This window comes from Eutrigla gurnardus (genome assembly GCF_963514095.1).
Source record: "Eutrigla gurnardus genome assembly, chromosome: 1".
NCBI lineage: Eukaryota > Metazoa > Chordata > Actinopteri > Perciformes > Triglidae > Eutrigla > Eutrigla gurnardus.
The window spans coordinates 36343060-36370578 of record NC_139915.1 but is presented as its reverse complement, the minus strand read 5'-3'; the positions used below and the strand labels follow the sequence as shown (position 1 = coordinate 36370578).

Below are 27519 nucleotides of genomic sequence, written 5' to 3'. Positions count from 1 at the left end.
CATAGTCTGGTCTGGTCTCTGGACTAATGTGAGCTACTCTCTAGACCTCTGGGGGACCACAGACAGTCTCTGGTTCCTCCACATAGTCTGGTCTGGTCTCTGGACTAATGTGAGCTACTATCTAGACCTCTGGGGGACCATAGACAGTCTCTGGTTCCTCCACATAGTCTGGTCCGGTCTCTGGACTCATGGTGTCTACTATCTAGACCTCTGGGGGACCACAGACAGTCTCTGGTTCCTCCACATAGGCTGGTCCGGTCTCTGGACTCATGGTGTCTACTATCTAGACCTCTGGGGGACCACAGACAGTCTCTGGTTCCTCCACATAGTCTGGTCCGGTCTCTGGACTCATGGTGTCTACTATCTAGACCTCTGGGGGACCACAGACAGTCTCTGGTTCCTCCACATAGTCTGGTCTGGTCTCTGGACTCATGTGAGCTACTATCTAGACCTCTGGGGGACCACAGACAGTCTCTGGTTCCTCCACATGGTCTGGTCTGGTCTCTGGACTAAGCTACTATTGTAGACCTCTCGATACCCAGGAGACAACATTTATTTTCGTCGTTTAGGATTCAGCGTCGTCATGACGACAGGAGGACAATCCCCTACACTGAGAGGGTTTCGCTTCACTTTGGTTTTGGTGTGAACACAGCAGAACTAAAAATAAAACACTCTGAAGTAAAGGGAAAAGCAGAAAAGCGTCCTAGATCCTCTTTAAGTCCTAAATGTAAATTAAAACTGCAAGCAGTGTTGTGACGGGCCCTCGCTTATATGCGGTCGTGGAGTGCCTGCGGTCACTCCCGTGAGGAGGACTGAGTCTGTGTTTGTGCTGTAAAGACAAAAAGAAATGTGTTTCTGTCGCCCCCTAAAGCCACTCTAAGGAAAAAGAAAGGTGGTAAGTGTCTGTGGGCATGTTTACCTCCCAGTATTTGCTATGATGGTTCATGTCGCACACCCTTCCTCACCCCGCCTCACTGTGATCAACTAACTGTTTATGTCTCTCAGGATTCAGTGTACTTGCATGATCAACGACGTGTTTCCGACTGCAGCTGTTCTGTGTTCGAACCCGTCCTATGATTTCATGTCGTGTTGCTGTCGAAGAGAAAACGTGTGTGTGAGCTCCACCGTCCGAGGTTATTGGTCTCTTCTTCTTGCTGACTGGGGATCAGATATGAACCGACTCGTCCCGTTATTCACTCTTTGATTAAACACAGAAAAAACCCACGTTATTACACTTCAGGGGAGAACTACGAGCTTCAAACACAATGAAACACAACACAAGGCCATAACGAGGAATCACAAGATGTGTGTGTGTGTGTGTGTGTGTGTGTGTGTGTGTGTGTGTGTGTGCGCAAATCCTATACAGAAACACTGTTACTGTAAGTCAATGTTTGTTCATTTTATTTGATCTAAAAGGTTTGTTTGTACTTCACGTGTCTTTTTTTCTTCTTCCTTCTGTGTCATTGCAGGCTTTTGTGTGTGTGTGTGTGTGTGTGTGTGTGTGTGTGTGTGTGTGTGTGTTTGTGTGTGTGTGTGTTGTAGGTTTCCAGGGAAACCGTGTTGCATGTTGTCTGATATGCTGTAGCAGCAGCAATCCAATAGAAAAGTGACGTCCCGCCCCTTCCTGTCTCCCAATGAGACCTTATTTCAGAAAAGAATGAAATATGTACGCTAGTCAACGGCGGGAGTCAAATAATGCTTTTATCTGATGTCATTGATTTTACATTACGGTATGTTCATTTCATGTCACGATCATAAAAATGATTTGCCTCTCACCGTCGACTGCCGTACATACTTCTTCCAGGATTGGGTGTTCCACAGGGAAGGGGCGGGACTTAGCTTCACCGTTGGAACAGCGAGTAATATGTGGATTTTATTTTTTTCCTGTTTTGTGTTTTTGGTGTAACTGTAGTTAAGGTCATTGACGCTCCTTTCCTCCTCCTCCTCCTCCCCCTTTCCTCCCTTCCTCACCTCTCCTCTCCTCTGTGTGTAGATGCGCAGAAGAAGAGGATTGTTTTCCAAGTCACTCTAAGTAATCACACCCCCTAAATGCATGGAAGCTTTCTACATTCCAGGGAGATCAGGGCTAGCATGTAGCTTCTCTGAGCAAAAAAAATCTTTTTTTTAAGGTGGACTCTTCACACACCAAAAGGGAACTTCACTTCTGACAAATTTGCCGTTGACACCCTTCTCCATGTTGACGGGCTCCAAAAAGGGAAAAAAAACGATTTGAGTAAGACGACGGCAAACTTGACAGACATCACATTCCAACGCGTCACTGTCACGCATCAAATAACGCCGCCTGATCAGCGCTCCAGAGATTCACGTTCGACGTTCGGCTCCAGCTTCATTTTTTCATTGAGGTGTGTCGGTATGCACTCGTTACATAGCGTAGTGTCTTCAAAGTTCAAAATAAACGTTAGGTTTAGACAACAAAACCATGTCGTTTCAGGAAAAAGTGTGGTTGAGGCTAACGACTCGCAGGAAGCTAGGTTTAGACGATAAAACCACGTAGCTTTAGGAAAAGAGCGTGGTTGACGTTAACTAGGCTAACGACTCACAGGATCAAACCACTTGGTTAGTTTAGCGGGCGGGTGCATCACAGAGCGTCGGAGACTGAACGAGCGCTGACCTGCGCGGTGTCATTCGACACCTCGGCGGTGCAGCCGGGTTGCACGTTCATTGTTTTTACATTTAACGAGGCGACGATCCTGAGAGTTGGATGACGCTGCTGAGTCGGCTGTTTGCATGGCTTGCAAGGCTGGATGCACCCGACACATTTCATCCAAGTCCTCCCGTCCCTCCCCCCCTCCAAGCCTCGCCCCCCCCACCCCCCACCCCTCCCCTCCCCAAAACAGTGTGTTTCAATGGTTTTTTTTCTGTTTCAGTCTCATCTGCAATTCAGTGTGGAACCACGGGGGAGGGGCGCTGTGAATGATTAGTTTTGGCCAATGAAGAAAACTTCCTCAGGCTTTGCAAGTTCAGTCCCGCCCCCAGCCTTGGTTTTGTGGTGCTCATGTTTGGCGGCTCACTTTATCTTCCAGATAAAGTTGAAGAGATGACGCACGCCCAGAAGGCCTCGCCCGTTGACATGAAGATCGCCACGATCAAGCCACGCCCCTCCAGTCGCTGCCTGGTGACGGCAGCTGATATGAACGTAGGTGAACCAACAAAGCTCAACTCTCTACTTTGAGAAAGATGGAGCGTAAATAAATAACTTGTTTTAGTTTTGAGTGTATTTTAAATGTGTTTTTTTAGACTCCTGAAGTGGTAAAATACAATTCTTTGAATTTTTTTTTTTTTTTTACTGATAACTGTAACTACATGCTGTTAGTGACAGCTGGCGGCTAATGAAGACTATTTCTGGGTGTGTCATTAACAACATTCTGGTTCTGGTTTGCAGTCCTTGTATCATGACCGCCAGGGAGTAGCAGTGGCGCCACCCACGGTGCCCGGGCCCTTCCTGGGGCTCCCGGAAAAGGGCACTTTGAAAAAGCAAAAGTCCATAGGTATGATGTGTACTCTTAAGTGTGTGTGTGTGTGTGTGTGTGTGTGGGGGGGGTACCTTGAGCTCTTAGCTTGTCGTAATATTCTACTAATGCTCAGAGGACCTGCTCTTTGTGCTTGAGCAATATTAAAGCTAATTATAGATGAATTAGAAGGAGCCAGTCAGCAAAGTGTGCTTTCAGGCGATGATGTTGGAGGCCATTAAGCATGTGCTGAAGCTTCATTCAATCTGCTGAACTAGAGGGACGTCATGCAGGCTAATGTTACTCACAGCGCTTTTGATTTGCAATGCCATCATTATTAGTATAAAAAAATGAAGGCCTTTTTTGCAATAATTGCATGTGTAAAGTTTATGTAACTGTTTATGTAACTTTGTGCAAAACATTTTAGTATTTTAATTAGGTAATTGGACATTTTAATGTACACAGCTATCATTAGAATATGTTTGATATCGATATCACAACAATGCTTTTTTTCTATGTGTTGTTTAAATGAAAACCACCAATCACCAGAACCTCCACCGCACACGGTGAAACACCAAACACAATATTAATGGCTGTGTGGATATAGAGGCAACACTTTTCCATACTTTGGATCGCATGTTTAGGTGTTTCGGATGTTTCTTACAGGTGAATGTATTTCTTTTTTTCTCTGCTTCTGACAATGAAGCAACTACCATAAAGCAACACATTTTGGCAGCGTCTACATGTTATGTTTACCGGGTAGGACCAGCACATCGATCGGTGCCGGTGAAAAGTACCCAGCCCTATACACAGCTCCCATAACAACTCCATTGCTGCTCTTCTGAATTGATCCTGCATTTAACATTTATTTTTGTAGTTGTTTATTTTTTAAGATTACAGATGGCGATGTTGGGCAAATGGTCAAAAGATCTCACCAGTAAATTCCGACTTGCTGCGGCAAACATCTCACTGTGGCCTATTTTTCTAAACTACCTGGCCTCTGACAGATTTCAGGACCCCCCTGCTTTGATAAATGAGGGTTAAGAATAGAGGCTACCATTAATAAATGAGACATTTGCCATGTAAAGAGGAGGCCATGCTGGAGATAAATGATAGGATGCCTCCCCCGGGTCCTCACAATATTTATCTTTCTGCTCCATTTCTCCAAGGTACAACGGAGGATGAGAAGCAGGGATTCCTCACACCTCCCCTACTCAAGTTCTCCCGCAGCCTCTCAATGCCCGACACCTCAGAGGACATCCCCCCTCCCCCAGCCATTTCACCCCCTTCACCACCCGACTACAACTCACCCGCCGGCCCTACACCCAAGAGCTATGGTACCACGCGACCCAGCTTCACCCAGAACTCACCGAATGCAGTGAAGACCATCAGCCGAACCACGGACATCGGCACATTGAGGCGCGGCTATTTTCGCCAGAGCTCGGAGCAGTTCGAGAGCACGCGCACTCGAGGACGCACGCCGGTGCCGGAGAACCCTTACTCCGAGGTGGGCAATAAGACACTGTATGTGCCAGCCAAGCCAGCTCGAAGGAAGGGCATGCTAGTGAAGCAGCCCAACGTTGAGGACAGTCCGGAGAAAACTTGTCGCATGCCAGCAAGCCCCTCGGGTGCAGTTTCCATGCCCACCACGCCCGTAGAACGAACTTGCTCCTCCATCCCCATCCCCACCATCATCGTCAAGGAGCCCTCCACCAGCAGCAGTGGTAAGAGCAGCCAGGGTAGCAGTATGGAGATCGAGCCCACCACCCCTGAACACCCACCTCTCACGCCCACTGTTTGCGGTTTGCGTCCTGAAGACCCCATGGGTCTAGGCAACCCCTTTGCAGCAGCTATTGCCGGGGCGGTACGGGACCGGGAGAAGAGGCTAGAGGCAAAAAAGCACTCGATTGCTTTCCAGTCAATAGACATAGGGGATGATGAGTTCAGTAGTCCCACACCAACCCCTCGCCTTCGGCAATCAAAGTCCATTGACGAAGGCATGTTCAGCGATGAGCGGCTTCGAAGGATATTGGGTCCTCCTCCCGCAGCGCAGCTTGGGCCCCCTGTTGGGGGTGGCAGTGGCAACATGACAGATTTCAACACTCCCGAGCCCACAGTTGTACGGGAGCCTCTAAACACAAGAACAGGCCAGTGTCCCAACCTGGACAGTCCTGTTAGTCTCCCAGCCACTCCTCCTAAGAGCCACTACAGGGCCAATGGGACCTACCTCCATCCTGTCACCGGCAAGCCCTTGGATCCTAATTCCCCACTTGCTCTGGCCCTAGCGGCTCGTGACCGGGCGATGAAGGAGCAACAAAACCATCCTCAGAATCAGCCACCAAATCCTCCTCAGGTTCAGCAAACGCCTAAGCACGAAGCCCAGTCCCTCCCAATTCAGCCAAGCCACAAACCAGACCTCAACCAACCGCTGTTTATTGACACCAAACTACGCTCCGGGATCGAGACAAGTTTTGCCGCAATTTCCACGGCAACCATGGGGCGGCCTGGCCGAGGCGGTCTGCGGCGGCAGATGACGGAGCAGAAGTATGAGTCTGACGGGGCACGGGAAGAGCGGCAACATCAGGCAGCTGAGGAGAGGAAAAGTGCACCAGTGGATGTGGTAGACACGCCCAAGTCAGCCGGGCTGTTGATGGTCCACACCAGCAACGAGGCAAGCAACAAGGTGAACAACCAAGAGACGGAGGGGCAGGACAGCAACAGGCCATCTGAACTGAAGGACCCCAACCAACCCGATCCTCTCAACGCTACGAGCATGTCCACCAATCCGCAGCAACCCTCATCACAGAGGAGAAGCGTTCCCTTAGGTGAATCCATGGATGAACCGGTGAAGCTGCCCTTCCGCATCCCTCCTCCCCCTCTCGCCTCAGTTGACATCGATGAAGATTTTGACTTCTCAGAGCCCCTCCCGCCGCCGCTGGAGTTTGCCAACAGTATTGATATTCCTGATGACCAGGCCAGTGCCATTGCTGAGATGCTTCAGCAACAGAGACGGAATGGGGGACCCCCTCTACCCCCGTACCACGCTCATGCCCCACCACCTGTCTCTGATCAACTAAAGCGGGTGGCAAACAGCATGCCCCCCTCATATCCGCCTCCTCCACCTGACTCCGAGTCAGCGGTGGGCGACTCGGGCATTGAAGAGGTAGACAGCCGCAGTAGCGGGGATCCTCAGCACATGGAGACCACCAGCACCGTTTCCAGCATCTCCACACTGTCTTCGGAGGGAGGTTTCTGCGACAGCGCTCTGGAGAGTCTCTACGCTACCGCAGACGGGCATGCCTACCTGGTGGATCGGCCCCCAGTGCCACCCAAACCCAAGGGCAAGTCCGTCATCAACAGAACATCACTTTATCATGACGCTCTCATTGAAGAGCCCCCAGAGTCCTATGGGTCGCCTCCTCAGGCTCCTCCCCCTCCCCCATCATCCTCTGAACCTCCTAGGACTCCTACTCAAAGGACATCCAAGCTGTGGGGCGATCAGCCCCCAGAGCTGCGCAGCCCCCCATCCACGCCGGACTCCAAGAACACCGTTATCACCGAGCTGAGCTCCATCCTGCAGCAAATGAATCGCGACAGGCCAGTCAAGCCAGCAGACAGCCTCGACTCCCCGACAGGGACCAGGGGGGGGTTCGGAACGAGGTACGTGATACATCAGGCCTTCTGTCTCCAGCTTTCCAAAATCTTTGGTTAATTACTGTTTTCTCTGTTCGGTTTGATCAAAGATCGATAAATCAATAGTGGTTTTATATCCTGATGCCATTGTCTGCTGTTGTGTCGAAGCAAGGACACTGTTGTTCTTTTTTTTATTAATTTGGGACACAGTTTTATTTCCCCAGGTTGTATGATATGTATCACAAAGCCAGCTGATCATCATTGATTATTATATAGAGTTTGGTTTTGAGCAGACAGGATTTTCAGTTGTGGCTTGTTGATTTTTGTGTGAAGTCTCAGGTTGTGGGGGAGGGGCTTATATGTAATGTGAAGTGTTTATAATTCGCCCGTTTGGTTTACATGAGCGCCGAAAGGCGCCACATCGCCTTTAAATCACGATGCTTCCATCCAGGTGAAACTCCATAATTTGAAGCTGGAAAAAAAGGTCACAAATCACAATATTAAGCATTATGTTATCACAATAACTCAGCAAGAGGTTTAAAATCGTACTAAGAGCGTATCTCAGGGGACAATATTTCTAAGCATGAGGCTTCTACACAGTAGAGGGTAGTGTTGAACAAGCTTTTATCGTGGTAGGTCATTAAACGTGGACATCCTTCTGCAAACTCTCACCATTTACTTAAGAACTTAAAGTCATGGTTCGGAGTAAAATACACCCTAGGTAATTTCCACCATGACATCCAGCCAAATACCCCCTCAGAAGCATTTTTAGCGATGGTCAGCATTGGTCAAGATAGGGCGATCAGCCGAATGGCTTAGTACTAGCACTATGGTACAGTGTGTATATCTCGTAAACTACCCCACTAATAATGCATGGAATGTTACCAAACTTCTGCAGTAGTACACATAGGGTCTGTACTCACAAAACGAGGCATTTGAAAGTTTGTAAGTACACCAGGAGTTTATATAAAAGAACATTTGACTGATAGCTTCTATCCCCGGCTGCTAACATTTCACGCGAGTATGAAAAAGTTTCACTGAATTTTTATAAATGCTTGTATTATCAGGTCAGTACTTGTCAACACTTGTTGACCTGATTATTAGTGGGGTAATTTACGAGATATACATAATTAGGGGTGTAACGGTACACAAAAATCTCGGTTCGGTACGTACCTCGGTTTTGAGGTCACGGTTCGGTTCATTTCCGGTACAGTAAGAAAACAAAATGCAAAATATAAATGTGCTAGTTGTTTATTACTTTTGTGCTTTTAACAGTAGGAACATGCACTGGAGCTAGAATGCTGCTCAAAAATATAAATACAAGTATTTAAAATATTTATTTAAAAAATAAAAATAACAGACTGTTTCTTTAAAAATAATTCTCCATCTGATGTGCAAAATTGAACAGTTGCAACACTAAATAGTTTCAAGTTGTTGCTCAGATTAAATAACATGAATAAGGCTCAGACTAAAAATAAATAAAAATAACAGACTGTTTCTTTAAAAAATATATTTTCTCCATCTGATGTGCAAAATTGAACAGGGCAGGGAGAGGCTGTTTAAATGAGGTGGGGAGCTATGTTTGCACTAACGTTACGCTCGTCTTTCTCCTCGTTGTAGCGATGTTCACGTGGGGGTGGTGCCGTTTCAAATGCGTCAACAGGTTTGACATGTTGCCAGAAATATACCCGACCTCACATGAACAATGTCGGCAAACCGCTTTGGTTTTATCAACCTCTCTTTGTCCCTGTTTGTATCTCACCGGGAAGCCGAAGTGTTCCCACACGGGAGACCTTAATGTCGCGGGAGGGTCCTCCAACTCTGGCTTGTTGCCAACGCTAGCGGCATTAAGGTACGTGTCCACAGGGGCGATTTTAAACGCGAGTGGACGCGCCGCTTCCCAGTATTGCACGCTTGGCGGGCTGCCACTAGATGATGATTGACAGGCGCTCTCCGTCAAACAACAGATTTTTGCGAGCGTTCGCGAGCGTTCCCGAGGCAGCGAGTCGAGCCCGGTGCCTCTGATTAGCATAAAGACGCTGCATGTGCGGCTGCAGCATCCTCCACACATGCGGTCCTCTACTTAATATGTCCGTATGGAAACTCGTTCGGTACGCCTCCGTTCCGAACCGAGCACCCCGTACCGAAACGGTTCAATACAAATACATGTACCGTTACACCCCTATACATAATGTACCGTTCACACTAGTACTAAGCCATTCGGCTGATCGCCCTATCTTGACCAATGCTGACCATCGCTAAAAATGCTTCCGAGGGGGTATTTGGCTGGATGTCATGATGGATATGACCTAGGGTGTATTTTACTCCGAACCATCACTTTAAGTGCAAAATGAACATATATTTTTCAAGTGGGATCATAAAAAGAATCCGGCGTGACACAGACTATGTTCACAAATGCAGGACATCTGATTAAAGAGGTCCTTTGCGGAGTTGAATCACCTGTTTACGATGAGCAGACATCACCCTCTCGCCTTCTACCTGCTTGACATTTATTAGCGCCGTGAATCCTTGCTGGAAGAACAAAACCATTACAGGCAATGAATATCAGAGCCGAGGCCGGGGACTTGTTGATAGGTGGGATTAAGAGATGGTACGCTTCATGCAGCAGGGCCGGGTTTCCTGCGGAGCGATGTGTTGGTGTTCAGGGCTCGCGGGGGTCATATCTGCAGGACATTCTGATGGACCCTGAAGCAGCTCAGCTCGTGTTTCTTTTAAAGTCCCATCCTCATCTGCAGGAGAGGGGAAATAAAAAGCACCATCAATAATTCACGGCTCACATGCATTTTGAATGACATCGCTCATCAGAGAGGTGTAGCGGGCGGAGGGAGACGGGTTGATGTTTGGAGCCTTCTGATCAGTGACGTCCGATTGTGGTCATTACAATGAGAAGCTGCCTCCTTCACGCTTCACGCCACATAGCATCACGTTATCCTCCTCCTCATCCTCTGCAGCTCAAAGTCGTTGACCTTTACACCTTCTACTCGTTTGGTTTTCCAGCTCACGCCTCTCTGTCTCCATCTTCATCTCCAACTCCGTTTTCATCTCCGTCTCCATCATTATCTCCAACTCCATCTTCATCGCCGTCTCCGTCTCCATCTTTATATCCATCTTCATCTCCAACTCCTTTTTTATCTCCATCTTTGCCTGGCTTTGTAGCCATTTTCGTAGATTCTTCTTGGATACGTGCTGTATCGGTCGTTTCATATAGCATACTTTCTAGTAGTTCAATAAATAAATATATATAACCACATGGTGGTTCCTGAATTAAATGTATTTTTTCATTTAATTAAGATTGTAAGTGTAAAATGAACGTATGATTTTCAAGTGTAATCATAAAAATAAATAAATATTTCCAGCTGACAACGAATACACTCTCATCAGATTTAAGACTTAATACCACCATGTTAACTGGGGTTAAGTTGTGGGATAAATGCTTTGCGATGCATAACTAATGAGCTCGGTTGATGACTCCATCCACAGCGGTGTCGTGGTGTGACATTAGGGATCCTGAGTGTCTCTTGTTTTTGCCATTTTGATGAAGAAGTTGTTTAGTGAGTGAAAAGCGGTCCGATTGTGTGTTTAGGGGTTTTACGATGCTCAGGTATCAGGTGCACCGAGCTGGCAGCCTCTCAAAGTAAACTGTTTATTCCCCCCAAGCCATTCATTTCAGCTGAGGATCGGTTTGCACAGTGAAGTTTCTTATGGCTTCTGGAAAAGCTTTAACGTCATTTATGTACTTATGTACTCGTTATGTACTTGTATGCTAGTTTAATGTCATGTGACTCATGTCAGGACTATTGAAAATACAAGCTGCAATTTGGAAAAAAGGATTTTACGTCAGCCTCTCAATTACAACAGGGAATGTGTTGGATTATTTTGAGCTTCCAGTTGTTCCCACTTGGCCTCAGCATGAATCCAGCAGCATCCAGTTCTGAAAAGTGAAGCGATGGAGTCTATGAGAAAATCCACCTACATCTCACTTGATTTATTATCTCAGTAAACATTGTAAATGTTGTAGAGTCCACCTCATGTATGAAGAGGTTGTGGGTTCTAGAGACCTGCAGATAGGGTCCACCTCATCAGATGGGGTCCACCTCATCAGACAGGGTCCATCTCGTCAGACAGGGTCCACCTCGTCAGACTGGGTCCACCTCGTCAGACGGGGTCCACCTCGTCGGACGGGGTCCGCCTCGTCAGACAGGGTCCATCTCTTCAGACGGGGTCCACCTCTTCAGACGGGGTCCACCTCTTCAGACGGGGTCCGCCTCGTCAGACAGGGTCCATCTCTTCAGACTGGGTCCACCTCGTCAGACGGGGTCCACCTCGTCGGACGGGGTCCGCCTCGTCAGACAGGGTCCATCTCGTCAGACGGGGTCCACCTCGTCAGACGGGGTCCGCCTCGTCAGACAGGGTCCATCTCTTCAGACTGGGTCCACCTCGTCAGATAGGGTCCGCCTCGTCAGACGGGGTCCACCTCGTCAGACGGGGTCCACCTCGTCAGACAGGGTCCACCTCGTCAGATAGGGTCCGCCTCCCCGTATGAAGAGGCCTGCGGGGGGAAGGTGGTCCTGCTTCGTGGCTGTCAGACAGATGGCAACAGAAGATGGCCTAGATTCACACATGTTCTTTCTCTCTCGTCCTTTTGCTCTCGTGTCTCCTCCTCTTTCTTCCTCAGTGTTCAGATCAGCCTCAAACATCAGACTTTTCCTTTGGACATTTATGTTTATTCTCTCTCTCTTTTCTTTCTTTTTTTTATCCCCGTCTCTTAGCCTCCCAGATTAAATGTGCGTTGGTTGTGCCTGTGGACCAAAGGGTTGCCTAGCAACCGGTTGATGAGAGCAGCCTTGAGGCCTGCAGTGATGTCAGTCTGATTCAGGGGAGGGTTGTGTGTGTGTGTGTGTGTGTGTGTGTGTGTGTGTGTGTGTGTGTGTGTGTGTGTGTGTGTGTGTGTGTGTGTGTAGAAGAGGATGGCGGCCTCACCCTCAGCAGAGTTCAACATCATCTCACGCAGGTCACGTGCCGTGCTGCTTTAGTAGGCCACCGTTATGTAACCCGGCAGAGCCGAGTCAGTGTGTGTGTGTGTGTGTGTGTGTGTGTGTGTGTGTGTGCGTGTGTGCATTCAAGCTTCTAAAAATAACGGCAGCGTGTATCGTGTATGCATGCATGCCAACGAGTGCGACCCTGAACGCGTGAGCCGCTGTGCTGGAAAGAAGAGTCATGCGACGAGCGGGCGTGGTGAACGTTATTCCTGTGTGTGTGTGTGTGTGTGTGTGTGTGTGTGTGTGTGTGTGTGTGTGTGTGTGTGTGTGTGTGTGTGTGTGTGTGTGTGTGTGTGTGTGTGTGTGGACGATTATTCTTGAGTATCGTCTGATCCTCTGATTGGATCCCGATTCCATCACAATACTTTTTTTTCTCCGATACTTTCTGTGATTAAAAACCTCGTCGCCTAATTTGCAGACCGTTTTTTCTACGCTACGTAAAATAGTTATCTTGTAAACATGTTTTGGTTTCCTTTTTGAAATGACAAATCCTGAATATTCTCCGGTCTAGTTGGGATCAAAACTCAGAATCTATTTCTGTATCTGATTAGCAGCGAGTTCACTGGGATTATTGCAGAAAATGATCTCTGACTCAAACATTTATGATGATAAACGTTTGTTCAGCCAGATAATCTTCACAAACCAAACCAAATGTCGCAGAAGGAAACGTTAAAATCTCTTTTCAGGCTTCGTTAACATGCTAGCATGCTGTTTTAGCATTTAGCTCACAGAGATGCTAGCACGTCTGTTGCCAAGGCGACGATGCTTCTTCCTCCACCATGCAAACGGCGAGCACATGTTTGGTTTCCTGTCGAGTGCCGTTAAAGATGCAACATAGTTTGTCTTTTTTAGCCGATGAGGAGAATTGTTTGACATCGACCGAAACCTGAAATAACGCGGTTTCCCAGCGTAGCGGCGACCTTGTTCTGGCGCTCGCCGGGTCACCAAAGCTAAATGAGGCGGCGCTAATTCGCCTAATAAGCAATTACAAACTTTTCACATCGATTCCACTGCCGTGACAACAAGGTGTCTACTGAACGGTGGAAGGTGAACCTCAGGTCTGAGAAACAGAAACCAGCGGATGTTTTCATCGTGGTGTGTTTGTTGGATTGTGTCCATCACGTGTCTAACGTCCTCTTGTCTCCCATCTCATCCGTCCAACACCACTTCCTGCTGAGAAGCCGGTGTTGACAAAGTGGAGGAGAAAAAAACGTGAGTTTTTGAAGCGTGTTTTGGGGCGGAAGGCGGAACGACCTCCCTCGCTTCCCCCTCGGGCGCCCCATATGTCTGGGACAGGAATGTAGGCTGCACCCCGGCTTTGGAGAGGAGGGGAGGCAGCTTTCAAATTCAACTCATTTATCATGGGGGGGGGGGGGGGGCTCCTGCATGGGTTGCTGTGTGTGTGTGTGTGTGTGTGTGTGTGTGTGTGTGTGTGTGTGTGTGTGTGTGTGTGTGTGTGTGTGTGTGTGTGAACAGATCAGAGTTTCAGCTTTCTTACCTGTAGGCCGATTCATCCACCTCGTCTTTCTGAAACATGCAGCATCAGGCTTGTGACAGCGTGTCGTATAGTTGCAGTTCAACTAAAAGAGCAAATGTCTCCTTTAAAAACTATGTTGTAGTTCTGGAGAAAAAGAAAGACTGTGTTTCTGGACCCATTAATCATCACACAACCTCACACACTGGACAGAAGGACTCTGGTTTTCCTTTTGAAAGGAACTAATTAACTAACGAATTACTGATATAATAAAGAAAACATGTCAGTGTAGCACCTCAGAGAGTAGAACGCGTTTGTGTCGGCCCACAAACAAAATCATGAATGCCGACGTTGGCATCTAAGATGAGAGACCGGGCTTCTGTCTTGACTTTCAGCACCCTGGACAGCGACCTGCTGTAAACAACGCTGTCCTAAAAACTAATCTAGACTAAAACTAATCTGGATCAGTGTGGATTCTGGTGTGATGCTTCATTAATCAGGGTCAACTTTACAGCTAAGTGTTAAAGTCATCTTAGTAGCTAACTAGCATTGGTAGCATGGTAGTGATCTGTCAATGGCCAGCAGAGAGAAGTAGGACCATTTTCTCATAGACTTCTATACAACCAGAGAGGAGTCGCCCCCTGGTGGCCAGCAGAGAGAAGTAGGACCATTTTCTCATAGACTTCTATACAACCAGAGAGGAGTCGCCCCCTGGTGGCCAGCAGAGAGAAGTAGGACCATTTTCTCATAGACTTCTATACAACCAGAGAGGAGTCGCCCCCTGGTGGCCAGCAGAGAGAAGTAGGACCATTTTCTCAAAGACTTCTATACAACCAGAGAGGAGTCGCCCCCTGGTGGCCAGCAGAGAGAAGTAGGACCATTTTCTCATAGACTTCTATACAACCAGAGAGGAGTCGCCCCCTGGTGGCCAGCAGAGAGAAGTAGGACCATTTTCTCATAGACTTCTATACAACCAGAGAGGAGTCGCCCCCTGGTGGCCAGCAGAGAGAAGTAGGACCATTTTCTCATAGACTTCTATACAACCAGAGAGGAGTCGCCCCCTGGTGGCCAGCAGAGAGAATGAAAGTTTAAGGCACCTCAGCTCCCTGATTTGGATGTTGATTACCATGGCAACCATTGAAGCCTTTTAATGATCATTGTGAGTGAAAGACGTCATTCTTCCATAATTGCGTCACCTCGGCTTCTTTGAGGCTGTAAAGGTCGCCGGCCTCCTCATGGTTCGCTCCCGTCCCTCCAATAGAACGCTTCCCCTCAGCCTGCACTCACTCTTTTTCCAGCTGCTGCAGGAATCATTTCACACGAACGTAATCAACCATCAGACATAGTAACAGCCTTCTGCTTCCAGCGGGGGAACCAAAACCCTTTAAACGTTGCAGATTTGAGGGAAAACAAGGCTGTCAGAGTTTCATGTGTTTGAGGAAATACTTTCAAATACAGCAATACATTTTGTGATTAGGAGTAAAGAGTGTACATCGTGTCACTGTATCAAGACACTTGATTCAATTTGACCGAATGAGATCAAGCCTTTCATCCTTGAATTGAATGTTCAAGTGAGTGTGGGATGATTGTTTTAATAATCCAGTTTTTATAATAAGATACAATTTTCTATTCATGTGGTCAGTAAAACAGAAAGTGTTATTTATTCATCAGGGAAATAGTGATAAAGTGAGAGAGTTAACATTGAGAACATTGGAAAAATCATTAGAAAATTTAGTAATTATGATAATTCTATAAATCACAGGTATCTTCACATATATATATAAATAAATAAATAAACTAACGAGCTCTTAGCAAACATGTGAGTCTGAGCTTTGAGAGTAAATTAATAAATAACAGCCAAAAAACAAAAAAAAATGCTAGAAGTTGAGCTTCTGCTGCCCCCTACTGTCGCTTCTGCAGCATTGCATCCTCAAATACTTCCAGCAACGACACGTAGTTTAATGAGCAGAACTCTTATTTACAATAGTTTAAAGCATTCTGTAAGTTAGATTATTGTAATTCATAATTGCAGTCACTCACTGGTCATAACATATAATTCTCACCTTATAATCATTTGATAATAACTGTAAAATATGTGATATAAATAAATATTATAATGTGAGTGAATATTAAATTAATTTATTAATAAATACAAAAATCAATCAATCCTGACATAAATAAACGTGGCATCATGTGTTTATATTTAAATATTTCTGGCCAACATTATAATCTATTACATTTATGGGAAAACAAAACATGATTCAGCAGTTATTTTGAAGCTTGTTGGATGAAATGTTACAACGTTATGATTTTGTTATGAAATGTTTTCTGACATGTATGGAATATGTTGTGGTTGATTGAACATATTATGATCTTCTGCATGGAATTCTTTATTTTTCTACTTATTCTATCTTCCGGGTGAGAAAGTATGGCCTTTAACATTTTCAACGTCTTCACTCCATTTAAACAGAATATTCATCTCAATTAGGAATCCACCGCAATTATTTTTATAATTGATATTTATAATTTCAGAGATATTTGATGTTTTTCAACCATTTATTTCCGTTTCAAACAGATTAATCAATATTCACATGTTTTCAAGCATTCTCAAAGGTCATCTCGTCCGGACAGAAACTCCAACATTCAAACTGGGAAACGTTCACAAAGATTATTATAGATTATTATAGACTATTATAGACTATTATAGACTATTATAGATTATTATAGACTATTATAGACTATTATAGACTATTATAGACTATTATAGATTATTATAGATTATTATAGACTATTATAGGTTATTATAGATTATTATAGACTATTATAGATTAGTATAGACTATTATAGATTATTATAGACTATTATAGATTATTATAGATTATTATAGACCATTATAGATTATTATAGATTATTATAGATTATTATAGACTATTATAGACTATTATAGACTATTATAGATTATTATAGATTATTATAGATTATTATAGACTATTATAGGTTATTATAGATTATTATAGACTATTATAGATTAGTATAGACTATTATAGATTATTATAGACTATTATAGATTATTATAGATTATTATAGACCATTATAGATTATTATAGACTATTATAGACTATTATAGATTATTATAGACTATTATAGATTATTATAGACTATTATAGATTATTATAGACTATTATAAATTATTATAGACTATTATAGATTGTTATAGACTATTATAGATTATTATAGACTATTATAGATTATAATAGATTATTATAGACTATTATAGATTATTATAGACTATTATAGATTGTTATAGACTATTATAGATTATTATAGACTATTATAGATTATAATAGATTATTATAGACTATTATAGACTATTATAGACTATTATAAATTATTATAGACTATTATAGATTGTTATAGACTATTATAGATTATTATAGACTATTATAGATTATAATAGATTATTATAGACTATTATAGACTATTATAGATTGTTATAGACTATTATAGATTTATTATTATTATAGAATTCAACTTCATGTCACAACATTCAGACTTGTTGAGCAGTCGCAGTTCAAATATTGGTCACTTAGCTTTTCAACAAACCCGACATTATTTCGCAGTTTTTATCTTTCTTCATGAGCGTCATAGAAATGTTACCAAACTTTCTGTGTGACGTTCAAGGGTTTTTGGTGTTTCTCTCTCTGACTCCCCCGTCTCCCCCCCTCTCTCTCAGGACGCCCACCGACGACTCAGGAATGCGTAACAGCCACGCTGCGGCGGCCCTCGCCTCCACGCCTCCCAGCAGCCTCCCGTCCCAGACGCACCCCTGCAGCCCGCCGGACTCCGGCTCCTCCCTCACCCCCTGCTCCTCGCTGCCCCCCTCCGTGTCGCCCACCCTCACTGACGTCTTCGGCCTGCCCACGCCGCCCATGGGCAGCGGCGGCGGCTACAGCCTGAGCTCCTCGTGCGGCGGCAGCGGGAGCTCGCGCTCGCCGTCGCCGCTCACGCTGATGCAGGCGGTGGCGGCCTCGGGCAAGCCCTTCGCCGCCAAACCCATGGAGCTGTGGAGCAAGCACGACGTGGCCGACTGGCTGGAGAGCCTGAACCTGGGCGAGCACCGCGACGCCTTCCTGGACAACGAGATCGAAGGCGCACACCTGCCCTCGCTGCAGAAAGAGGACCTGATCGACCTGGGGGTCACCAGGGTGGGCCACCGCATGAACATCGAGAGGGCCCTGAAGCTGCTGCAGGACAGATAAGCCCCCGAGGAGGCGGGGCGGTGTCCGGGGTCGGAGGTCACCCGTCACTTCTACCGACCTCTTCATCATCTCCAGTCGTTGAACCGGTGGGGGGGAGGGGGGGAGTCTCGTCCGCTCCTCTTTGCTGTTTTTGTCCGCTCTCATCTGAGTGCTCCTGGTCTGGTCTCCGGTCTGGTCTCCGGTCTGGTCTCCGGTCTGCTCCGCCCCTCTCCTTCCTGCCCACCGAGCACCGGGGGAGGGGGGAGACGAGAAAAGCTGCTACGTCACACCGAGGAGGCCCAACAAACCAAACTGGTCTGGAAGTTTCTTCACATGGAGACTCGAGCTCAGCCGAGCGCTTTGGAATACTTTGGACTTTTGCGTCCGCCCGGATGAAAAACCAGCTGAGCTGGTTGTTGCTCCTTTTCTATCTTTGCTAGAGTTTGTTCAGAGAATAATATTTCTTCACTAGAGTCTACCGGAGTTATATTTCTGGGTGCATCTAAGGTTGTAGAGACAAATTTGAGATAGACTCCATTTTTTTTTTTTTTTTTTTGCTTTTCACTTGTTTGTGTCAAAATAAGAACATTAGCTGTTTGAATAGAAACTGAAACCACATCGTCTCTCTCACACACACACACACACACACACACACACACACTGACAAACGAGAACACACACACCCACACACACCGTCTTCACGAAGCATGAACACAAACACACCGTTACTGCAATGGCCTTCTTCTCCTGAGAGAGAGCAAAGCGTGGAGAGGTGGTCTGCTGTAGCAGGAGGGGGAGGGGGGGAGGGAGGGGGAGGGGCTACACCCACTGGGCGACCCCACCTCATCATTGAAGGGAGAGCGAGGGGACGACGTGAGACGGACGGACGTTGAACCAGACACTCTTCATTTTTACCAGCTTGTCTGCTGACAGCGTCCTGGTCCCTCCGGGCTTTTCTTTCTGTGTGTGTGTGTGTGTGTGTGCGTGTGTGTCACTGGTTGACCCCTCCCCCCCCTCGAGGTCAGTTGGTCCCCGGATCCGCCACCGTGGCCGTAGTTTAGGGAAGCTAGAGCTGCTCTTTTACTTTTGTACGTTACTTTTCTTCATCGTCGGATCTCCTTCCACGTCACCGTTACCAGGGCAACGCTCGGTGTTCAGGCGGCCCCGCTAACGCTAATGTTTCAGTCACACTGTGTGCTACGCGGTGGAAGTCAAGGGTTTTTATTTTATTTTTTTTAGGCGGAGCATTTAAAGGGACAGTTAGGACGTTTTGGGGGGAAAATACGCTTTCTTGGCCGGAGCTGGATGACAAGATCGACACCGCGTCTTTAGGCCAAATATGAAGCTGACTAGCTTAGCGTGAAGATGGGAATCTGGACAACCAAACCGTCAGGAAGCTAATTTTTGCATAGCGGCCAAACGGTGGTCACCAACATGACACCATTGGGCCCAAAACGTCTTTCTGCCACTGGGAAAGAAACACTTAAATAGCCGTGTTTTAATAATCGGGTCCTAAAAGTTGTGAAATGCAGTAATAGCTGAATCCAGACACAAAGGGGAGCGGGCGGGGTTAAAGATAATGAGGGCGGGGTTAAAGATAATCAGGGATGGGAGGCGGGGTTAAAGATAACCCTCATTGAACTGAACGTTTAGTGCTAATTAGCAGGTCAACATTACATCTGTCAAAACAAGCATGTTAGCATGCTGATGTTAGCGTTTAGCTTGGAGCGCTATTGTGTCCAGTGCAACCTAGCTGTCTCATCTTCGTGCTAAGCTAAGCTAATCGTCTCCTGAGAGTGGTGTCCATCTTCTTGTCCAAACTTTGGCAAGAACATTTTTAAAAAGCGTACTTTTGGAAATATTTAAAGTTTGTGGTTCGATAGCATTTTATTGACTTTGAATCCAGTGTCAAATCCTTTTGGAGGCCTTTTTAGCTTTCAACAATTTTAAATATTAAATTAAGCAACCTAGTATTGAAGAACTCGTAGGTTGACGTTCTATAAAGCTCCAGTTTTACCAGGGAAATTAAGTGTTTTCTATATCGCTAAATGAACATTTTGTATATTGTTCTTTGTTAATTAAAAAAACAAAAAAGAGTAAGGAGATTTAAAGGCTCAACAAGAGATTTGTTAGCATTAAGCTAACTGAAGCTCAACTCCAGATCCCAAATTTAAACCAAACGATATCTCAAAGTGGAGCCGCTGTTTAGAGGTGCAGTTCTCAAAGGTCAAAAGGAAAAAAATACTGTTTTCAGACCGAAGGGTTTTCTTCTCGTATCAAAGGCTCAAGACGTTGTGAAACCTCGCTGGCTTCAGGAGCCGATGGAGATTCTGTGACTTCGGGGTTTTTATGTCAAGTAACGTTTTTGCCCTGCCCTCTAACCACTGCAAAAAAACAACCTTAGAACCCTTGTAGAAAGTGTCTAGACCTGGACTGTGAGCTCCTCCAAGTCCCACATCGTATCCGGTCTCGGGAACTTTGTTTGAAGGGGTCCAATTTCAAAACCTAATGAGCATTTTATTAAAGCTGGAAATGTGTGTTGTTTGCTCGCGATGCGTTCAGGCTGGTCAGAAGTAGAAGTGCAGTATGTGTTGAAACGTGTATATAAGAGTGTTTAACAGGATACAAATGTCTATTTGATTATATGTATAGCTCTATGGAAAAAGGTTTAGAGTTAAAGAAAAAAAACACTATGAAGATTGATTTATAGTTGCCAGAGCTGAGGACCACAGCGGTGGTTTCACCCGCCCCACCATCCTGCAGAGGATGCCTTAAATAGAGGCTAAGCCCCGACCCTCCCTGTGCCCCCCCGCAGGACCTCAACTTGGAGAAAGTATAGTAGTCAACGGAGACTGACAATTAATGTTTAGATCCTGATTTTCATGAATTACACATCTGATGTTTGTCAGTTTAAAAGATAATATACTTTTCAATAATCAGGCTGAAAAAAAACGCTCACAACAAACGTCACCAACACAGCCGTTAGCTAGCTAGCTAAGTTAGCTAGCTAGCTAAGTGAGCTACGTTCCATCAGAAATGTGAGCTAAGTAATTAGTAAAAACTGCTGAGTCATGCTTTGTTAGGTCTGTCTGCAAGACCACAAGATAACTACTTTTAAAACGCTGGTTTTCTGAATGGAGTCTGGTTGATGGTGCTAGGCTACGCTAACATTGTAGCTGCTCCATCAACACTCCATATAAGGTCATCTAGACATAAATACAGCAGAGACCTTGTTGTTTGGACCACAGACAGTCTCTGGTTCCTCCACATAGTCTGGTCTGGTCTCTGGACTAATGTGAGCTACTATCTAGACCTCTGGGGGACCACAGACAGTCTCTGGTTCCTCCACATAGTCTGGTCTGGTCTCTGGACTAATGTGGGCTACTATCTAGACCTCTGGGGGACCACAGACAGTCTCTGGTTCCTCCACATAGTCTGGTCTGGACTCTGGACTAATGTGAGCTACTATCTAGACCTCTGGGGGACCACAGACAGTCTCTGGTTCCTCCACATAGTCTGGTCTGGTCTCTGGACTAATGCGGTCTACTATCTAGACCTCTGGGGGACCACAGACAGTCTCTGGTTCCTCCACATAGTCTGGTCTGGACTCTGGACTAATGCGGTCTACTATCTAGACCTCTGGGGGACCACAGACAGTCTCTGGTTCCTCCACATAGTCTGGTCTGGTCTCTGGACTAATGTGAGCTACTCTCTAGACCTCTGGGGGACCACATTAAAACTGGATCTCTCGCTGCAGACTACCGTAGATATTTCTCAACGCGCCACAGGAAGGGGCGGGGCTTGGCCTCCACAGCTCACGGTTCCCTCCCTCCACTGTTCCTGCACCACTGTCGGTTGTGTCGCTCCGTGAAGAAAAGGGGGAGCTCGTGTTTCATCCCAAAGTAGATTCTTTCAGAGCACGCCTCTCGGGAGGTTGGATATGTGCGCGACAAGTAACCCCGACGTCTGAAATATATATACTACTAAAAAACTATATATATATATATATATATAGTTTTATCGGTTTCATATCACACTTGTGCAGGAAACAAATGAAACATACGCAAAGCTCTGTGTTCTGTGAACATTCGCCGTACGGAGGCCGGCACAGGACGACGCTGCTATGATCCGCTTCCCGTTTGAACGCGGGACTTCTTTTAAAAAAAGCAAACGGCGACGTGTCGGCGGGAGCAGAAAAGCACAGTATTTTTAAAGATTTGTATAGAGTTCTATGAAAAATTTTATAGATGTTATCTGAACAAAGATCTGTTCAGCACTGACGTGTGGATTGCCAAAAAAAAATGGAAATGCTATATAGATATACAAAAAACACAAAAAAACGTTGATATTATTAAGACTTATGGGTTATGTAAGAAGCAATATTTCTTCTGATTGAATCTCCTTGGTTGTGTTTTATTTTCCCATTTTAAAGTGACATATCATGATGACTTGTCAGTGTTTTAATGAAGTGTTGCCTACACTCTACTGCTGTAGTAGACTTGAGGTGAAACCCAGGTATCTTCTGATGACCACAATCTGCCTGACCAGACTCCTCGAATCCTCTCAACCCCCTCAGTCTAGAGTGTTTGTATAAAAACAACAAAAATGTGTACATTTAAAAAAAAAATATACACACACAGGCAGGCCATCCTGGTAGGAAACTATATGAAACCTATATATATATATATATATATGTATGTATACATACATACATAAAAAGCCACCAAACAGATTAGTGGTGGCTGTTGGTTCCTTTAGTAGAATAGTAGGAATCTTTAAAGAGCTTCACCAGGACCACACTTAGGACAGGCGTGGTCCACGAACCCACTTCCACTCCTTCTCCTCCACCTTTATCATTGTCCAACATCTGGCCTAACACTCTTTTTTATTTGTATTTCCTTTCTTAATTAACGACCCCCCTCCTCCATTAATAGATTTTATTCTTTGATTAAGTCTTCATAGAGGCTAAGATGTTTTGGGTAATTTGTGCAAAGACTTGTGTTCATGTTTTCTATGTTGCTGTAATTTTGTGCTACTGAATCATCTTAGAGTCAACTAATTTACTGAAATGAAAAGAGAGAGAATTTTCCTGTAACTGCACCCCCCCCCCCCCCCCTTTCAAATCCTCGAGACTTCTTGTATGGCAACCAAAATTCACTGTAAGAAATAAATATAATATTGCACTAGTGTCGTTCCACCTCCCAGTCTTTGCAGCGCGTCGACACCAGATGCAGAACGTTTGTTTGGACCAAAAACAAAAGCATCAAATCAAGTGAAGGAACACGAGGTTGTGAATGAAGGTTCATTTCTACTAACACCACTTATTGATTTAATTAGTGTGAACATGTGTGTTTGAAATGCTTGTTGTCTGCTTTTAAACAGCTTTATATGGAAGTATATGAGACACTCCAGGGAAAAGCTTTCATGCACTGATCAATTCTTAAATCTTCTATTTAGCTTCCATAACATGGATTTTTTTTTCTGCATCTGAGATTTCTGCTAAACTCACTAGAAGTTGCCGGTAGATAATGCCTCGATTGCATATTTAAGCATTTCAGAAAACGTTTAACGTTAGAAATAATTGACTTACGGTCAGTAATCAACTGGGGAAGTTTCATGGTGATATCTATTAGTTCTTATTATTTCATTTGTATGCCTTCAAAGTGTATGTAAATGACAATCCATAACGTTAAAGTCCCTTAAAGTGAGGTCATAGCGGAGGGCCCCATGATCCGTCTGGAGAACTGAAGAACTGCACATCACCTCAAGCTTAACCTGAATAAAACTGAACTCCTCTTCATCCCGGGGAAAGACTGCCCTCGCATGGACCTGTCGGTCACTGTCGAGGGCATCACAGTATTACCTTCCTCAACTGCGAGGAACCTGGGTGTAATCCTCGATGACCAACTATCCTGCACCCCCAACATCACTGCTGTGGCCCGATCCTGCAGATTTGCCCTCTACAACATCCGCAGGATTCGGAACCTCCTCACAAAGGATACAACGCAACTCCTGGTCCAAGCACTGGTCAACTCCTTGACTACTGCAACTCTCTTATCTTCAATCTACCCAAATTCTCCCCATGTGACCCCCCTCCTCCGTGACCTCCACTGGCTCCCTGTTGCAGCACGCATAAAGGTGCTCTATTGGATGGAGATCTGGTGACTGTGGAGGCCATTGAGTACAACTCATTGTCATGTTTAAGAAACCAGTCTGAGATGATTCACGCTTTATGACATGGTGCGTTATCCTGCTGGAAGTAGCCATCAGAAGATGGGTACACTGTGGTCATAAAGGGATGGACATGGTCAGCAACAATACTCAGGTAGGCTGTGGCGTTGACACGATGCTCAATTGGTACTAATGGGCCCAAAGTCTGCCAAGAAAATATCCCCCACACCATTACACCACCACCAGCAGCCTGAACCGTTGATACAAGGCAGGATGGATCCATGCTTTCATGTTGTTGACGCCAAATTCTGACCCTACCATCCGAATGTTGCAGCAGAAATCCAGACTCATCAGACCAGGCAACGTTTTTCCAATCTTCTATTGTCCAGTTTTGGTGAGCCTGTGTGAATTGTAGCCTCAGTTTCCTGTTCTTAGCTGACAGGAGTGGCACCCGGTGTGGTCTTCTGCTGCTGTAGCCCATCCGCCTCAAGGTTCCACGTGTTGTGCGTTCAGAGATGCTCTTCTGCATACCTCGGTTGTAACGAGTGGTTATTTGAGTTACTGTTGCCTTTCTATCAGCTGGAACCAGTCTGGCCATTCTCCTCTGACCTCTGGCATCAACAAGGCATTGTCGGCCACAGAACTGCCGCTCACTGGATATTTTCTCTTTTTCGGACCATTCTCTGTAGACCCTAGAGATGGTTGTGCGTGAAAATCCCAGTAGATCAGAAGTTTCTGAAATACTCAGACCAGCCCGTCTGGCACCAACAACCATGCCACGTTCAAAGTCACTTAAATCACCTTTCTTCCCCATTCTGATGCTCGGTTTGAACTGCAGCAGATCCTCTTCACCATGTCTACATGCCTAAATGCATTGAGTTGCTGCCATGTGATTGGCTGATTAGAAATTTGCGTTAACGAGCAGTTGGACAAGTGTACCTAATAAAGTGGCCGGTGAGTGTATATACTATATATACTTTAATACTAATAAAATATAATACTATACTATGACTTTTAATGGAGGACTCTCTGCAGTTATGTTGTTCAGGGCTTCTGTAATATTTTATAAACAATAGTCGTTATAGTTTTGGTAAAAATAGTAAAAGTTAAACGTTTAGATTTTCCTTATTAGAGTTCCTGTGACGCGCCTTCAACCTCACCGTGGACATCAAAGGGGCCGTGGACCGCTGCCTCACGGTGGCGCTAATGCACCTTTACGTCGGTGTGACAACCGCTACACATTAGGGATGTGCGATACTTTTCTTTTCGATCCAATACCAGGTGATACCAATCCTAGTATCCCGATACCAATACCGATACTTTTAGATATCCTACTTGTGTATATATGAAAATGATGACTTTTACAATGAAAACCTGTGAATGTGGTTATGAAAAATGTATTTTATACATCTGTATAACAATGAAACAAGTGAGTTCTCTTTAATCAAGGAATATTTAAGACAATTTACAAATCTTTTCAACCTCATTGCAATATCGGAAACATGGATCAATACAGAGAAAGGTGTGGACTTTGAACTGGAGGGCTACGAATTCTTGCATGTAGACCGAAAATACAAAGGTGGTGGAGAAGTAGCTTTCTATGTGGACAATAGTTTGGACTTCAGGGTGTTGGAAAACATGTCTCTGACTGTTAATAATGTACTGGAGTGCATAACGATAGAAATATGTAAGGACAAGAACAACAGGGCACTTGTTAGCTGTATATATAGGACACCAGGGTCCAATATTGAATTGTTCAAAGACCGGATGGAGGAAATGTTTATAAAGAAAAGTCATAAAAAAAGTTTCATCTGTGGAGATTTTAACATTGATCTCCTTAACCCTAATAATCACATAATGACAAACGATTTTATCAATACAATATACAGCTTGAACTTAACAATCACCAGACCCACCAGAATAACTTCCCACTGTGCCACTCTTATTGATAATGTTTTTATAAACGATATTTCAAATAAAACCATTAGCGGAATATTCGTTAGTGACATCAGTGACCATCTTCCTGTGTTTAAAATATATGACACTAACTACATAACTCACAAATTAGACAAAGAAAGAAACGTGTACATAAGGGTGAAATCAGAAGAATCGCTAAATGCACTTAAGAAGGATTTGTTGGCACAGAACTGGGATACTGTATTTAACGATGGGGAGGTGAATAGGGCATATGATTCTTTTCTGAAAACATTTAAAGAGTTATATGACAAAAACTGTCCTGTAGGATCAATCAAGAAGTACTCAAAGTATAAGGATCATCCATGGATTACAAAGGGAATAAAAAATGTCTGTAAAAAGAAAAACACACTTTACAAAGAATTCATGAGACAGAGAACTAAGGAGGCAGAAATTAAATATAAAAAATATAAAAATAAGCTAATTAATATTATAAGGATCAGCAGAAGAAATTATTATAGTAAAATACTGAATGATAACAAAACAACACTAAGGAAATATGGAACATAATAAATAAGGTGCAAGAACGGACCAAGACAGGACAGTCATCCCAAATATTTTTTGGTGAATAACAAAGAAAATTATAACATGACTGTTGTCAAAAAATTCTAAGAATTCTTTGGAAATGTGGGACCTGAGTTAGCGGACAAAATTCCTGATCAAATAACGCCTGATGGATGGAAGGACAATTTTAAGGATAGGAATCTAAACTCAATGTTTATTACAGCAGTAAAAGAAAAAGAAGTAGATACTGTCAATAGATGTCAAAACAAAAAATCAACAGACTGTGATGACATCAATATGACCATAGTAAAACGTGTAATTGAGGGTATTTCAAAACCATTAACATACATTTGCAACTTATCATTTTAAACTGGTATATTTCCTAATAAAATGAAAATTGCAAAAGTCATACCTTTATACAAATCTGGGAACAAACACCACTTTACAAATTATAGACCTGTCTCTTTGCTTCCACAATTCTCCAAAATTCTTGAAAAACTTTTCACAAAACGACTGGAGAACTTCATAGACAAACACAAACTTCTCACTGACAGCCAGTATGGATTCAGGGCAAACAGATCAACGGCATTGGCACTAATGCAGTAAAAACAGCATGTACTAGGAATATTTGTCGACTTAAAGAAAGCATTTGATACAATGAATCATAAAATATTATTCAATAAATCAGAACGGTATGGAATCAGGGGTTTAAGTTTACAGGATGAAAAGCTATTTGGATGACAGAAAGCAATTTGTAAAACTGGGTGTATTTTGTTCCAGATCCTTGCAAATTACTTGTGGTGTCCCCCAGGGGTCAGTGTTGGGACCAAAATGATTTATACTTTACATTAATGATTTATGCAATGTCTCTAAAATATTAAAACCTGTACTATTTGCGGATGATACAAATGCGTTTTGCTCTGGAAATGATTTGCAGCAATTAATGCTTAATGTCACCACAGAATTGGATAAACTAAATCTATGGTTTAATGAAA

General features: G+C 44.4%; 1 protein-coding gene across 1 annotated transcript in view; it reads left to right on the top strand.

Annotated features, from left to right (window-relative positions):
• LOC311018589 (SH3 and multiple ankyrin repeat domains protein 2-like) overlaps window positions 1-18676 on the top strand; it is an 85126-nt gene extending 66450 nt beyond the window's left edge. Inside the window, 4 exon segments of the mRNA XM_084017617.1 lie at window positions 3045-3157; window positions 3404-3509; window positions 4640-7130; window positions 17371-18676. Of these exon segments, the coding sequence (XP_083873743.1) occupies window positions 3045-3157; window positions 3404-3509; window positions 4640-7130; window positions 17371-17896 (3236 nt within the window). The 3' untranslated portion in view covers window positions 17897-18676.
• Window positions 18677-27519: the final 8843 nt, after the last annotated feature.